The sequence below is a fragment of the Dasypus novemcinctus genome, chromosome 12 (assembly GCF_030445035.2).
Source record: "Dasypus novemcinctus isolate mDasNov1 chromosome 12, mDasNov1.1.hap2, whole genome shotgun sequence".
Taxonomy (NCBI): Eukaryota; Metazoa; Chordata; class Mammalia; order Cingulata; family Dasypodidae; genus Dasypus; species Dasypus novemcinctus.
In genome coordinates, this window is record NC_080684.1 from 34,899,456 (window position 1) to 34,914,079 (window position 14,624).

Genomic DNA, 14,624 nt, shown 5'->3' on the forward strand with positions numbered 1-14,624 from the left:
AGCGCCTTCTTTCTTTTCTGGTCCCATCTGCTTCCAGCTTCTGGCTGCTTCGTGTGGCTTCTCTGGTGTCCACTTCCCTTTGCGTTCAAGGGCTCCGTTGCCCACCCACATTCAGTCTGGGCACACCTTGACTGATAACATCTTCAAAGGTCCTCCTTACAAATGGGCTCACAGCCCCAGGAGGTGGGGCCTGAACGTGCCTTATGCGGGGGCCCTGACTCAATCCCCAGCACCACTCACCTTTCTTTCTCTGGAAAAGTCAGACTCCCCTTCCCAGATCAGAGGACACGTCACCTGGTAGCCTTTAGAGTTGTTCTACCGCTGTGCTCAGCAAGCGCTTCATAACCTTAGGAGAAGATGGTAGCCTAAATTCTGGTGGGCCCCAGAACTCTGAGGGACTCCAGGAATTAGGCACACCAGCTCAGGAAGAAAGGATTGCCTCCACATGAAAGCTAGACGAATCTCCCTGCCAGTGGAGAGGTGATTAGTAAGTAAATGAGCTCATTTATAAAGTCCCCTCTCCTAGTGCCTGATACATATTAAGCACATAATTGATATCTGCTGTTACTATGACGGTGATTATGTTTTTCTGTTGCTAGAAATTAATGATAACATACCTCTACCTCTGAACCTAAAACCTAAAAAAGAAGAGACAGGTGGGAGGGGGGTCTTAAACCAGCCCGTTGGCTAGAGAAGGGTCCCTGGCCCTGTCACCCTCCTCCAGGGCTCTGCTTCTTGGCTCATCAGTGAGCCTCTGCCCTCCGCTGAGTCTCTCTCCTGGAAAGCCTGTGTGCTGAAGGTCTAGGTGACTCGCACAGGCCTCCTGGGTTGCCCTCCTCACTATTAATTAATACAAAATGATTTGGAGCACAGTCTATATTGATTTGGGGGAGCCTGAGTTTCCAGCAATACGTGGCAAGCTGATAAAATCACATTTCCAGATCAAAAAGCCAAGTGGCCAGAGCTTAGAGTAGATCCCTGGGCACAAAGTTAGCCAACTGCCTTTTTTTTTTTAGGTGCTGGGGGCTGAGCCCAGGACCTTGTATTTGGGAAGCCGGCGCTCAACCACTGAGCCGTATCGGCTCCCCGAGTAGGTTTTTCTGTTTGTTTGCTTGTTTTTTGGGGAGTTTTTTAGGAGGCACCGGGGATCGAACCCAGAACCTCCCATGTGGAAAGCAGGCGCTCACCCGCTTGAGCCACATCCACTCCCCCAAGTGTCTTCTCTCTAGAGTGGGCCCTGGTAACCCTCAGAACCCTGCAAATCTCCAATTGCTTAAGTCTGAGGAAGCCAACATAAGAGAGCCTGGGCTGTGCAGTCATGATCAAAACAGGGGCCTGGTCAAGCCTCCCCAGGCAGAGAGAACAGCCGTTATCTGAGTCCTCACACCTGGGGTCTTACGCCCTGGGAATGACAGAGCTGCTCGGGGGCGGGGGCTAGACTGCCTAGCCTTCCCCTGAAGGCCTCATCCTATCTCTTGTGGCAGGTGTGGCAGTGTGGGGGCCAGCTGGAGATCATCCCCTGCTCCGTGGTAGGCCACGTGTTCCGGACCAAAAGCCCCCACACTTTCCCCAAGGGCACCGACGTCATCGTCCGCAACCAGGTGCGCCTGGCCGAGGTCTGGATGGACAGCTACAAGGAGATTTTCTACCGGAGAAATTTCCAGGCTGCAAAGATGGCCCAGGAGGTGAGAGACAGGGGCGTTCTGGAGGTCTTCGGAGGAAGAGAACCTGGCCGAGGGCTTCGTGGCAGAGATGTACCCCACCTTTACCATCTGGTGTCTCCCCTCCCCCCTCAGAGCCCTGAGACCCAGGGGGAGTCCCAGGCACAGAGACCTGGAAGCTAGAGGATGAGGAGCGGAGCCCTTGCTGTCCCCGCCTGGAGTGTCCTTTAGAGAGGAGAGGAGGACAGAGAGATTTGGAGATTTGAGGAAGAACCTCTTCTCCAGCAGAGGCTGGGGATCGTGGGCTTGGAGCGCACCGACCCCCGAAGAGGCACAGATGGGAGGCTGTGGGTATGAGTCCCGGAGCCAGGGCAGGGGCTTGGGGGTGGATGTGAGGCTGAGTCGGTTTCCCACGGCAGGTCCCCAGCAGGAGTAAGCGTGAGACCCGTTAGGGGGGAAGTGGCCCCAGGAACTCCCTGCTGTCCGGGCTGTTTCTCCCCAGACAGCAAAGGTCAAGGATGGAGGAACTGACCCTTGAGGGGTTTGACTTGGTTGACAGAAATCCTTCGGGGACATTTCCGAGCGGCTGCAGCTAAAGGAAAAACTACACTGTCGCAACTTTTCCTGGTACCTGAATAACATTTACCCAGAGATGTTTGTCCCTGACCTGACGCCCACCTTCTATGGAGCCGTGAGTCTCGAGAATCGACCTGCTTCCCGGGCATCCTAGCACCCCCTGGAGGGGTCCAGGACCACGTCCTCCACAGATGGGTGACAACCAAGGATTTTCACCCTCCACATTCCTTTATCCAAGAAGAGAACTGAGAAGCCACTTTGGGGCTTCTAGAGAGAGCTAAAAATCTTATACGGGAAAAGCAGCCCTTAAACAGCGGTTCCCAAACATGAGCCTGTGTCAGAATCCCAGGAAGGCTGTCAAACACACATTACCGGGCCCTGTCCCCAATATTTCTGACTTAGTAGCGCCGGGAAGGGCCTGAGACTTTGCCTTTCTAACAACTTCCCAAGCGATGCCGACGGCCTGGGGGTCACATTTTGAGAGCAGTCGTTTTTAAGGAAACGCCATGTGCTGACGGCTTCTCCCGGGGACGTGGCATCCTGGGAGGGTGCCCGCCTCCCCCACAGAGGGGTCTAGTCCTGCCCTTGCCCGGTCCCCGGGGCCTTGCCCCTCACTAAGGCCAGGCATCTGTGCTAAGGAGGAGAGTGGAGGAGCAAAGGGGGGAGCCAGAGGGGAAGTGCAGGCAGGCAAATTTAGTCCGGCTGGGCCCCACATCACGAACTAGGAAACTGCTGACTGTGCTCTCCGGGCGCTCCTCTCTGCCCACCACCCTGTCTGCAGATCAAGAACCTGGGGATCAATCAGTGCCTGGATGTGGGCGAGAACAACCACGGGGGGAAGCCCCTCATCATGTACTCCTGCCACGGCCTTGGTGGCAACCAGGTATGCGCCCCCGCCCAGCGGGGCAGGCCCAAGGGAAGTCGCCCGTCTCCGGGGCTTCTCACAGGCCCCTTCTCCACCCCGCGGAGTCCTTTCCTGCAGGCTGGCTTGGGGGGGCGCGGGGTCAGAGGGAAGAGGAGATACCATGCCTGCCCTCAGGAAGCTTCCATTCTGAGGGGACTATATGACTGCGGGAAAGATCTGAAGGAGGGACGTCTAGAAAGAGCACAGGCGTCAGGGTCGGCTGCTAGACGAGTGGAGGGCAAAGGCTTTCAATATTTGGGGGTGAATATGGATTATGAGGACTTTCCCTCACCTGCGCTCAGCGTCTGTCTTCAGTGCCTCCCTGCCCACAAGCTACTGCTCCGATCCCACTACCCAACTACCGTTTCACAGTTACCTGGCCTTTGGGGGATCTACCCCATGCCCTCCAATGCCCCTGCACTTCCCTGAGGGATAACTAGTAACCTCCCTCTCCCCAGTGCCTCAGCCCACCCTGAACCCCTGACACCTGGTAAGTAAGAGGCACTTGAAACAGAGCTTGAAGCAAAGAAAGGGACGGCATGCAACACTGGACAGGCTGGTATCTATTAGCAAAAGGTAGAACTAGCATATTAAACACAGGATCTCACGGATATGGTTTAAGTTAAATTTTAACTTTTAAGTAATTAAAAATATATATTAGGTACCCATTATTCCAGTGTAACTCTGATAAGGTAAAAATCGTGAAGACGGCACATAAGTCACGAAAGTCGGGGCACGGCCTTGCCCGCTCGCCTTCCTCCCCAGAGGCCGTGCCTTGGTTGGTCTTAGTTCGGGCGCATGGCTCTGGAAGGTGGTGAGCAGACTCTGCCTCTGCCTCTCGGGACCTCTTCTTATCTTGACTTCCAGTACTTCGAGTACACCACCCAGAGGGACCTCCGCCACAACATTGCGAAGCAACTGTGTCTACACGCCAACGCCAGCACTGTGGGCCTTAGGGGCTGTCACTTCACCGGCAAAAATAGCCAGGTCCCCAAGGACGAGGAGTGGGAATTGACCCAGGTGAGTGGGCTGGCCAGAAAGCTCAGGATCGAGGAACTGAAGCCACTTGGCCCCCCCCCACCTCCTTATTTCCCGCATCTTCCGCCTGCTGCAGCACCATGGGATGGATCAGGACAGAGTAGACAGTGTGCAAAGTGTGGACTTGGTCACAGGCAGGGTTCCCAGGGACTAGATGAGCTTAGGTGATGGTTGATTGCAGGGAACATGAAGAAGGGGTGAGAGATTACGGTCCACAGCCAGTTCTGCTGTGGTTCAGGAATTTGAGGCTGAACCCAAGTAGATGAGGTGAAGAGTCACTCACGGTTCCTGTCCACCCTCTGTGTGCCAGGCACACAGCTAGGCTCTCACACGCATTGGCCTGATGACTCTTTTGGAGACCCTTCTCAGGTAGGCAGTGCCCCGTTTCTATAGAATAAGCTCTGCAAGTTTGTGCCTGGCCCAAGACTGATGCCTGGGATTCAGACCTAGCTACTTCTGATTTGAAACTATGACCCCTCTCTATTACATCACACCACCTCGGAATATGTACGATAGCTTCCACAATACGGGGTCTAAGCCAGCATCCCCACTGAGCCTCCACAGCACTCCCCGAATGGCTTAGGGAAAGAGGAGCCTAACTTTGGGACTACAGAGTGAGGAGTGGGATAGGGCAGGAGGGGCCTCAGATCTTTGAGCCTGGCCAAGGGGATGGGCAGGGAGCCTGATAGCTTTTTTCCACTTGGCCGGCCTTGCCTTGCTCCATGCCAGCCTCAGGCTACAGCTGGGAGTGGGGAATTAGTGCTGGAGACAGCGGGAGGCTCAGGAATGCGTTCCCTCAGAGAGCCTGGCAGGCTACGAAAGGAGCTTGGAAGCCTCTTCTTTGTGCCTTGTTGGGTTTCCTTTGGCTTCCTTCTAAGCTCCCCCACCTGGCTGCCCCCGGGGGTGCTGATGGCCCCGGCTGACCCTCTGCTCTGTCGTCTTTTAGGATGGGCTCATCAGGAACTCAGGATCCGGTACCTGCCTGACGTCCCAGGCCCAGCAGCCGGCCATGGCCGCCTGCGACCCCAGCGACCCCAGCCAGCGCTGGCTGTTCGTCTAGACTCCAGATTATCTTCAGTGGGAACCGCCACAAGCCTCTCAGGGACCGGGATTGCTGGTGTCTGGGAACCCAATCATCAGCTCCCTTGCAGGCCTTAAAGATGGGTTTCTAAACCCCGTGAACGTCAAGGCGGGAACTTCCTCCTCCTCGCACAACATGGGGCCCATTTTCTTTTCTGTACCCGGATGGAAGAGACCTAGGGCTTTCCCTCTGTCCTGGAAACAGGCTTCCAAAGCAGAGAAGACAGCTGGGAGACGGCCCAAGGCAGCAGTGCTGAACACAAGGAAAGTACCTCTTGGGAAAAAAAAAACGGAAAGAGAGAAACGTACCTCTGCAGCCAAATCCCCAATCCCTGGTCACTGAAGCACTGCGGAATCTAATAGTATATTCTAAAAAAGGATTAGAGGTCTAAGAGAGCCTCTCCTGCTATAGTACTCATTGTCTACCCTTTGTAATTTACAGAGAGCATAGCACCCTGATGTCCGTTATCTCACTTCTTCTGCACAGTAATCCTTTGAGAAAGATAGGACGGGATCCACCGTGTACATTTTACAGTTAAGAAAGCAGACGTGCAGGGCTTGCCTGCAGCCCCAAGGCAGGTGGAGGGCTCAGGCGGAGACTGAGGCTCAATCTTCCGTCCTGATGCAGGGCTCCTTCCACCACAGGCCAGGAACACTAGACAACTAGTACCAGCCTTCCGTCCCCTCTTGCCTCCACTCCTGGTTGCTTCCAGCTGGCTGGCCTCCATCAGTCTAGCCTAGAACAATGGAGCCAGGTAGCAGGGTTGGGGCCGGGTAGGGGAATTCTGGGATGTTGGTGATGAAAGAAAGCTCAGGGAGCCAGTGAGTCTCCAGTTGAACTCCCAGAACCTTTGTTGAAAACCCCATATAAAAAGTAGATAAAAGGAAAAGGAACAGTGGGTGAAGTTGAGGGAGGAGAGTCATGCCCGCCAGCCCCTGAACTTCTAAGAGTCTGTAGAGCACAATTCGAAAACCAACAGTTGTTTCAGTCCACTCCTTACCATTGTCATTCTAAGAAACAAAAAGCCAGAGAGGTGAAGTAATTTGCCCAAAGCCACACAGCATGGTATCAGCCACCTGAGGCTAGAACCCAGGCCTCTTGAGCAGATAAGGCTAACAACAAACTGAGGAAGTCTGAGGAAGCAGGAACAGTGGGTGGAGTTGAGCCCGCTCTATTCACATGAAGTGAGCCCTGGGGCAGAGCTGACATGCATGCCAGCTCTTCTGCAAGCAAGTGGGAACCCACGGTGACACAGCTGGGCTCCACTGCACATGGCTTATTTGCCTGACCTGGAGCCTAGCTGCCTAGACAGAACTGAAACTGAATCTGGGACTTCTTTTGACTTTCAATGGTAGGCTGTCCTCGTGGGTGTCTCCACATGAGGGTGTCATTGGGCCACAGCTGCCTCCCATTCCCACACTACTGGACACTTGGAAGAGTCTTTGGTCCCTGAGAGCCTTTGGGACCTTGTAGAAGAGACATGCTGGAGTAGCCCGGCCAGAGGGAGAGGAGAGTGTGGCCAGGGTGTGACCCAAGGTGGGGAAAGGGAAAGAAGAAAATTGGACATGAGATCCCAGCTGGAAATAAAAGTTCTTTGGTGTTGGCAAAGGACGTTCACATTGTGTTCCTCCTCCCCTGCACTGCCACTCAGCCTGTCCTTTGGAGAAGCAGTGGATTCAGGCTGGGAAGGACCACACACCCATCTGGAAGGCTGTGTCACAGCCACTGTCTCTTGTCCCCATACAGCCTCTGGCCCCCAGTCTAGCCTAAGCATTGCGTGTCAAGCGCTATCGAGACATGAGTATGGGATGTAAGATGAGGCCTTCCTCCATACAACTCACACTCTGGCTGGGAAACAGAGATGTAAACAAATCATGACCATCCTGGAGATGTTCTGAGATGCGCTAGATGAGTTCTAAGAAACAATTCCTTCCACTTAGGGGCATCGGGGAAGTTCCATGCACAGACAGTGACAATTGACCTAAGATCTCGAAGGCTGAGTCCTCAGTTGGGAAGGACTCAATAAGCCAAGCTCTAGCATGAGCAAAGCCACAGAAGCAAAGAGGCATGAGTGGGTCTGGGAAAAAGAGAGGACATCATCGTGAGGGAGGGGTGGGGGCAGAAGCTAAACGAGCAGGACCGCATTATGACTTTGATGGGCCCTTGGTACTTCTGCCTTCATAGGACCTTGCGCCATTAAAAAATAATTATATTTTATGTCCTTGGTGGTGGTATAAAGACAAATATAATCCAGGCTGGGTTGTATTCATTTTTTGCTAATAATTTTTAAAGTAAAGCCTCGTCATGGCCCCTAAAAGTATGGTGGGCCCTAGGCACTATGCCTACTGAGCCTAATGGGTAGGGCTGCCTATAGAAGAGTGTGTTGGGGTTCAATTGAGAAAGCCTTTGAATGCCATGCTAAGAAGGCGGGTAAACCATAGGAGCCAGAGGCCCTAACCCTAATCCTAGCCCTACTCTCTGTTGCATTAATATCCAAATATTTATCAGGCATTGATTATTTGCCATTTATCCTATCACCTGATACGGTTGCATCATCCACGGTTCCCCTGCCCAATTTTATCATGATATATGACTGTTAGTAAGTCAAAAGGGGTGTTGATGCAAAGTATCAGAAATCTGTTGGCTTTTTTTTTTTTAAGATTTATTTTATTTATCTCTCCCCACTCCCTCGTTTGCACTTGCTGTGTCTGTCTTCTTTGTTTCTTTTAGGAGGTACTGGGAACCAAACCCGGGACCTTCAGTGTGGAGGGAGGCACCTAATTGCTTAAGCCACCTCCATTCCCTTCTTTGTTGTATCTCTCGTTATGTGTTTCCTCTTGTGTCTCTTGTTGCATCATCTTGTCACATCAGCTCACCATCCTGTTCGTCCTCTTTAGGAGGCATCGGGAACCGCTGCTACCTGCTTTGTTGTGTCTCTCATTATGTTTTTCTTCTTGTATCTCTTGTGGCATTATCTTGTTGTGTCAGCTTGCTCTCTTCTTTAGGAGGCACCAGGAACTGACCAACAGACATCCCATATGGTAGGCAGGAGCCCAATCACTTGAGTCACATCCGCTTCCCTGTTGGCTTTTATAAAGGGTATTTATTTGGGGTAGAAGCTTACAGTCACAAGGCCCTAAAGAGACCAACTTATGGTACCATAAGAGGTATTTTCTCACCCAAAGTCATTTCCCACGTGTTAAGCAAGATGGTGGGCAGTGTCTGCAAGGGTTCAGCCTTCCCTCTTCCTCTTAAGGCTCCGTGGTCCCAGCTTCTTCCTATCTCAGCTGTAGGCTGGCATAAGACTTGTCTCTCTCCTGGGGCTCATTTCTTTCTGGGCTCACTGCTGTGGTCTCTTCACAAGGTCCCTGTAGACTGTCATGCTCATCTCTCTTCCCAGGGCTTCTGCTGTGTCTCATGAGCTGTCTCTCTTCCTCTGTGTTCTTCTCTGTGCAGCTACTACTCTGTGTGTCTACTTCCATGGGAGTCTCAGCACAAGGGGGCTGGGACTCAATGCTGAGTCACACTCTAATGACGTGGCTGAATCAAGCCCTCATCTTAACATAAATTTAATCAGACGTCTCAGATGAATCTAATACAATCAAAGGATTATCATGCCCAGATGAACAGACCAGTTTACAAACATAACCGCTCTTTTTGGAATTCATAAATAATATCAAACTGCCACAATGCCCAACCAAGCTGCCCTGTTGTGGTGCTAAGACGGTTCCTTACCCCTGTCCCCAAAACAGCCTAGGCTCTCTGTTAGGGTCCGACTCGGGCCCCTCAGTCAGAGTCGGGGAATCAGGACCGTTGGCAAAGAGCCTCCTGAAGACTTGGGTGTTCAGAAGGGTGGTTGCCACCTACTGGAAGTGACAGGGACATTTTGTTCATATTTGGAGAATTTTTTTTTCCTTAGGATTTACTTTTTATTGTGTTTTTTTGAAGATACATAGATGACAAAAATTGCCACATTAAAAAATATAAGAGGTTCCCATATACACAACACCCCTGCCACATCAACAACTCCTTTCATCCTTGTGGCACATCCACTGCGTTTGGTGAATCTGTTCTGGAGCACTGCTGCACCGCATGGGTTACAGTTTACATTGTAGTTTACACGCTCCCGCAATCCACTGAGTTTATTCCATGCTCCCTTTCCTTTCGGCTTTCTTTGTTCTCTCCGTTCCTCTGTTTACATGATTTTATATTATGACTATCAGAATACATGATTGGCTCTCACAGTATCATTCCTATTATAATACATGTACTGATGGGCTGATGCATGCACCTGTCGGGACCACGTCCACACCCTGGAAGCTGAGTCCAGTTATGCTGTGTCACTGTGTCCTGGACATAGCAAAGAAGTGTCCAGGATGACTAGGCTGTTTGACTATTGGGCCCTACATTCCACCCCTTAAATGGCAGGTGTCTTAAGGGCTCACTGCCACAGGGCTGCATCCCGGGCCCAAAGGCCACAGCAACAGTATAAGGCACAACAAAACATAACTACGAAAATTGCAAAACCGACGCCGATTAACACAAGCCATTTCCAAATGGGTTCAACTATTGACTGCAGTACGATTACAAAGACACCAGGGGGTCCATCCTGCTGTTCTCTGGGAATCATTGGCACAGTGTTCAATGCATCGGGGCACTATTTCCCTTCATGTCACATGTTCAGCTGGAAGCCACCCCCACCCATTATACCTGGCATAACCCACTGGGGGGTGAGTATTGTCCGTATCTCTGTGGAGCAGTGCTTGTACTTGTCTTCGTATTGCTTCCCATTCTGTTGTGGACCAGTTAGTTGTCTGAAGCCATGTCCAATTAGCCTCCGTTGCTGGGGCGATGGTCCACAGAAGGCCCTCTCCTCCTCCTGCTGGCAGTCGGTGCATACCCAGCACTGGGTTATGTTGTGAACACCGGCATAGGTATGAGCCCATGACAGTACAATATTGGCTGCTGTCAACCTGGGCAGAAAGACAGCAGGACCAAAGATACCCTGAGAGGCAAATGACGTCCCTCAGGCAATATACATGGGACCCACTCCTCTTGGGACAGCATGGTGGCAGGCACTGGTGTCTGCCCTGGTCTGAAATACCATACCTTGTCTCCCTGCACTGAAGTCAACCACAGAGGGGATAGCTGGGAGCGATGCTGTGGGCCGTATTTGTAAGACATAAGTTCCCTCGGAAGGGCTTCCCCTGAGTTTTCAGGCAATGCAACTTGAACCTCCGATGGCCATTTACAAACCCACGGTGTCATGGTCAATCCCCTCTTCACACCGTCTCCATACAGTAACAGGACGGCTCTCCAAGTGGGGCTTCAGGTACAGCAGTCCATGGCCATGTCCACACTGACCCCAAGGCAGTGGCACAGGTAATACCAAAGTTCCATCTAAAACTTCAGGAAATTCAGGAGAGTCTGAGGTGTTCATTATTACCTGCAAGGGGAAAGCACGTCCCCGTACAACCAGGTCTAGGGGCGACGGCCCCATTTGTGGCAGCTGCTCATTTAGAAGGCGTATTGCCCTCGCAGGTGGGTGGCCCACCCCAGCAAGGTCAGCTCCTTTGGAGATACCATGTGTAATTTGTCGTTTAACAAATCATTATTCCATTCAATCATGCCTGCAGCCTTTGGCTGATATGGAACATGCAAATGCCAATCAAGGTCTTCATTTTTTGCCCAGGTTTATAGTTTGGAACCTGTGAAATGGGTGCCTCTGTTACTCCACACTTCAAGGGGATGCCCACACTGAGCACTTAAAATAGTCAATGCCTCAATGGTACTCTTTGGGTGGCTATTCGGAATGGAAGGGCAAGAACTAACCTGTATTAGTATCTACTGCTGTGAACAGGAACTTGTATCCTTTATCAGAGGGCAGGGGTCCACTGTAATCTACCTGCCAGACCTGTAGGGATCTATCTCCTCACTTTACAACCCCTTTTCTCATGGGTCCCCAACGTCTACGTGGGTATTGCTTAGCACACAGCTCACAGGCTGGTACTGTGTTCGTGCATCTGCAGTTGTTAATGGGATGCCGTATTGCTTGGCTATCTGCAGGAGGGTTCAAGCCCTCACATGTCCTTTGTGCCTATGTAACCAGGCGGCCCATCCATCTGTTGGATGGTATAAAGCTCTTACTCGTGCTAGACTGTCTGCAGCATCATTTCCTGGGCTTACGAGAGGTTTATGCCCTGCAACATGACAAACAGTTATGCTGTATTCTTACCCTTTGAGCCACAAGTCCTTCTACAAATTTTGTCCCCAGAGAGGTCTTTTACCAATCATTCATTCTTGCTGCTCCCACGGGGGCAGTCATAAAGTCAGCCCTTTGTACACGGCCCAACTCTCTGTGTCCACTGAAGGGAACTGAGTTCAGGCATTATTACTAGCCACATGGCTCTCAGTTCAGCCCACTGGCTGCTTTGACCAAATCTGGCTTCAAAGCAGATATCTTCTGTATCCACTCAGATACCTGCAGTGGTCCAAGAAATCACGATGCCTTTGCTGGACCCTTCAGTATACCAGGCATCGGCTGGCATCGTGTCCATTCCATCCTTGTATGGGCTAGGCTCTAAAGCCTGGGGACCAGGGAGCCCTCTGCCCAAGGGGTCAACTCGACACTTTACTGGTCCTAACACTTTCTGCAACTGTGCAGACGGGGCTAGTGCTCAACATTGCCCGCTGTTTCAAATAAGCACCCCACTTAGCCAATGTGGGCATCTGAGCCACCCCAGGCCTGGGGGCATTCAACTACAAACATACCCATCCTGCCACAGGGAGGGAGATTTGTATTATGACTCATTGTGGTCCTGTAAGCAGGACCTGTAAGGATGTGCCTGAAGGGCAGCATACACTGCAGCTAATTGCGCTCAATGAGAGAATAGCGGGGTTCTGCCCTTTTCCATAGTTGGGACCAGAACCCTATGGGCGGGCACCCTGCATTTCCCATGTGTTTGCCAGAGGCCCCAGCCATACCTGGCATCATGACAAGTCACATCAAGCTGGAAAGGCAGGGAATGATCAATAACTTGCAAGGCCTGAGCGTGACCAACTGCCCACTTGGCAGCTATAAAAGCATGTTCACGGGCATCGGTCCAATCCCACACACTTCCCTTCTTCTGGAGGGCATACAAGGGGCAGAGTATCTGTGCCAAATGAGGTATAAACCCCTTCCAATATCTTAATAGGCCAGTAAATGCCTGTAACTGTTTCACAGTAGTAGTTGGGGGTATGCTCGTACCTTATCTACTACTGCCTCAGGGATAACTTCTGTCTGACTCAAACAAACACCTCCCAAGAATCTGACAGATACTCCAGGCCCTTGGACCTTTGCTTTGCTGACTGCCTATCCCATATTATCAGCCTATCTCATAGGTCCTTGGCTGCTTCTTCAAAATCTGAAAGAGAATCAGAGGTTAGCATGACATCATCAACATAATGAAATAGATGAAGAGTGGATTTATGCATCCAAGTGGCGAGATCCTGTGCAATCAAACCATGACAGATGGTCGGGCTATGAATATACCCTCCAGGAAGCACCAAAAAGGTCCACTGGTGTCCCTTCCACATAAAGGCAAATTGTTCTTGACTCTCTGGTGCAATATCTATAGAGAAAAAAAGCATTAACCACATCCACCATAAAATGATATTGTCCCAACACGTGTGATGGCTGATCCATGATCTCAGTCCCTAATGGGACTGCTGCACGTAGAGGTGGAGTCACTGCTCAGTTCACGGCAACCTGTCATCATGCTCCACATTCTGTCCGGCTTCTGGGACGGCCACTTGGGAGACTCTGTGCAGCTTCCGGTCCTCCCACCTCCCTAATCGGGTTCCTTGGCCACTTGCCAACCTTCATAGTCATTGTCCTCTGGTTCTGCCCATAACACATCTTGTAAATGGAGAGGGTGTCCCATTAGTGGGGGCTTTCCCCCCACAGCTGTGTGTACTTCTGCCAGCTCCTTCCAGAGAGCTAGTAGCACTTCCTTAGGTTGCTGCTTTATCTTATCTGGATTCCCACTGAAAACAATGAGATCTGCCCATATTTGCAGTCAATACACTTTCAGTGGCTTCAAGGACATGCTCCCTCGCGCCAGTCCCTTACCCCCCCCCAATTTGGCCCCATCCTTGTGCTGCTCCAAAAGGGGAGGGACCTTTGGACTCCACGTTCCCACTTTATCCACATATGGGGCTAAGAAGGCTGCTAAGGAGCCAGAAGTACCTAAGGGAGGGAAGCGGACGAGGCTCAGCTGATAGAACGTCTGCCTACCATATGGAGGGTCCAGGGTTCCATCCCCAGGCACCCCTGACCCGTGCGGCGAGCTGGCCCACACGCAGAGCTGCCGCACGCAGGGAGTGCCGTGCCATGCCATGCAGGGGCGCCCCCCACGTGGGAGTGCCCCCCACGCAAGGAGTGCGCCCTGCAAGGAGAGCCGCCCCGCGTGAAAAAAAAGGCAGAGCCGGCCCAGGAGTGGTGCTGCACACACGGAGAGCTGACACAGCAAGACGACATAACAAAAAGGAGAGGCAGTTTCTCGGTTTCACCGAGGGTGCAAGCGGGCATAGAAAAACACACAGCAAGTTGGCACAGGGAGCAGATGGCAGGGGGAAAGGGGAGAGAAATAAATAAAATAAATCTTAAAAAAAAAAAGAGTACCTAGTGGAGCTGAAGCCAGAATCATGTCCTTCTTATGGGTGGAAAAGAGTTCACTGTCCAGGCCCATGCGATTGGCCTGGAACGTCATTTGGTGCATTCCCATCTCACGCACAATCCAAACCAGGTCCACGTAAGCGGCCCATTTACTAACAGTCTCTGGGAGCTCCCCAGCATTGTGCCATATCATCCGACGCAGAGTCCTGGGGGTGGCGTGGGGGTTCATGGCAAGTACTCACAGCACCGTCGGCCTCCCCGAGCGCCGTCTCCTCCTCAGGTGGGCCTCGGGTCCCTCCTCCACCCTGTAAGTCTCTGAACGCAGACTTGCACAGCCAAAGTTTCCTTGTGCTGTTCCCACAGCACAGTCAGGAACAACCAGGGCACTTTCCCAGCCCCTGCCTTCTGGGAGAGTGTTAACGAGGCTCCCAAGGATTCCAGTGCCTTCGCAATAAACTCTGGAGTGGGGTGAACCATGTCCCAGCTCTCCAGAGGGCCCACTACAGAGTATCACTGCCACTGGATACCAAAGTCCCGAAGCGGGCCACCTCCCACCCGCGTCGTGCACTGTTGGGTCCACTGGGGCTGAAGATCCACTTGCCGTGCTCGGAATGTCCTGTCGCCTGCACCAAATGTTGGGGTCCAAGCTGGGCCCTCAGTCAGAGCGGAGGAGTCAGGACCGTATGCAAAGAAGGCACATGGTGC

The 14,624-nt window shown here is 52.1% G+C and overlaps 1 protein-coding gene across 6 annotated transcripts in view; it reads left to right on the plus strand.

Moving 5' to 3' along the window:
- Positions 1-6,868, plus strand: part of GALNT6 (polypeptide N-acetylgalactosaminyltransferase 6) — a 32,590-nt gene extending 25,722 nt beyond the window's left edge. For all 6 annotated transcript variants that reach the window (XM_071218884.1, XM_058308211.1, XM_058308214.1 and 3 more), the window contains 5 exons: positions 1,485-1,685; positions 2,221-2,352; positions 3,019-3,120; positions 4,009-4,161; positions 5,126-6,868. In XM_071218884.1, coding sequence (XP_071074985.1) covers positions 1,485-1,685; positions 2,221-2,352; positions 3,019-3,120; positions 4,009-4,161; positions 5,126-5,239 — 702 coding nt within the window. In that variant the 3' untranslated portion in view covers positions 5,240-6,868. The remainder of the gene's footprint in view (positions 1-1,484; positions 1,686-2,220; positions 2,353-3,018; positions 3,121-4,008; positions 4,162-5,125) is intronic.
- Positions 6,869-14,624: the final 7,756 nt, after the last annotated feature.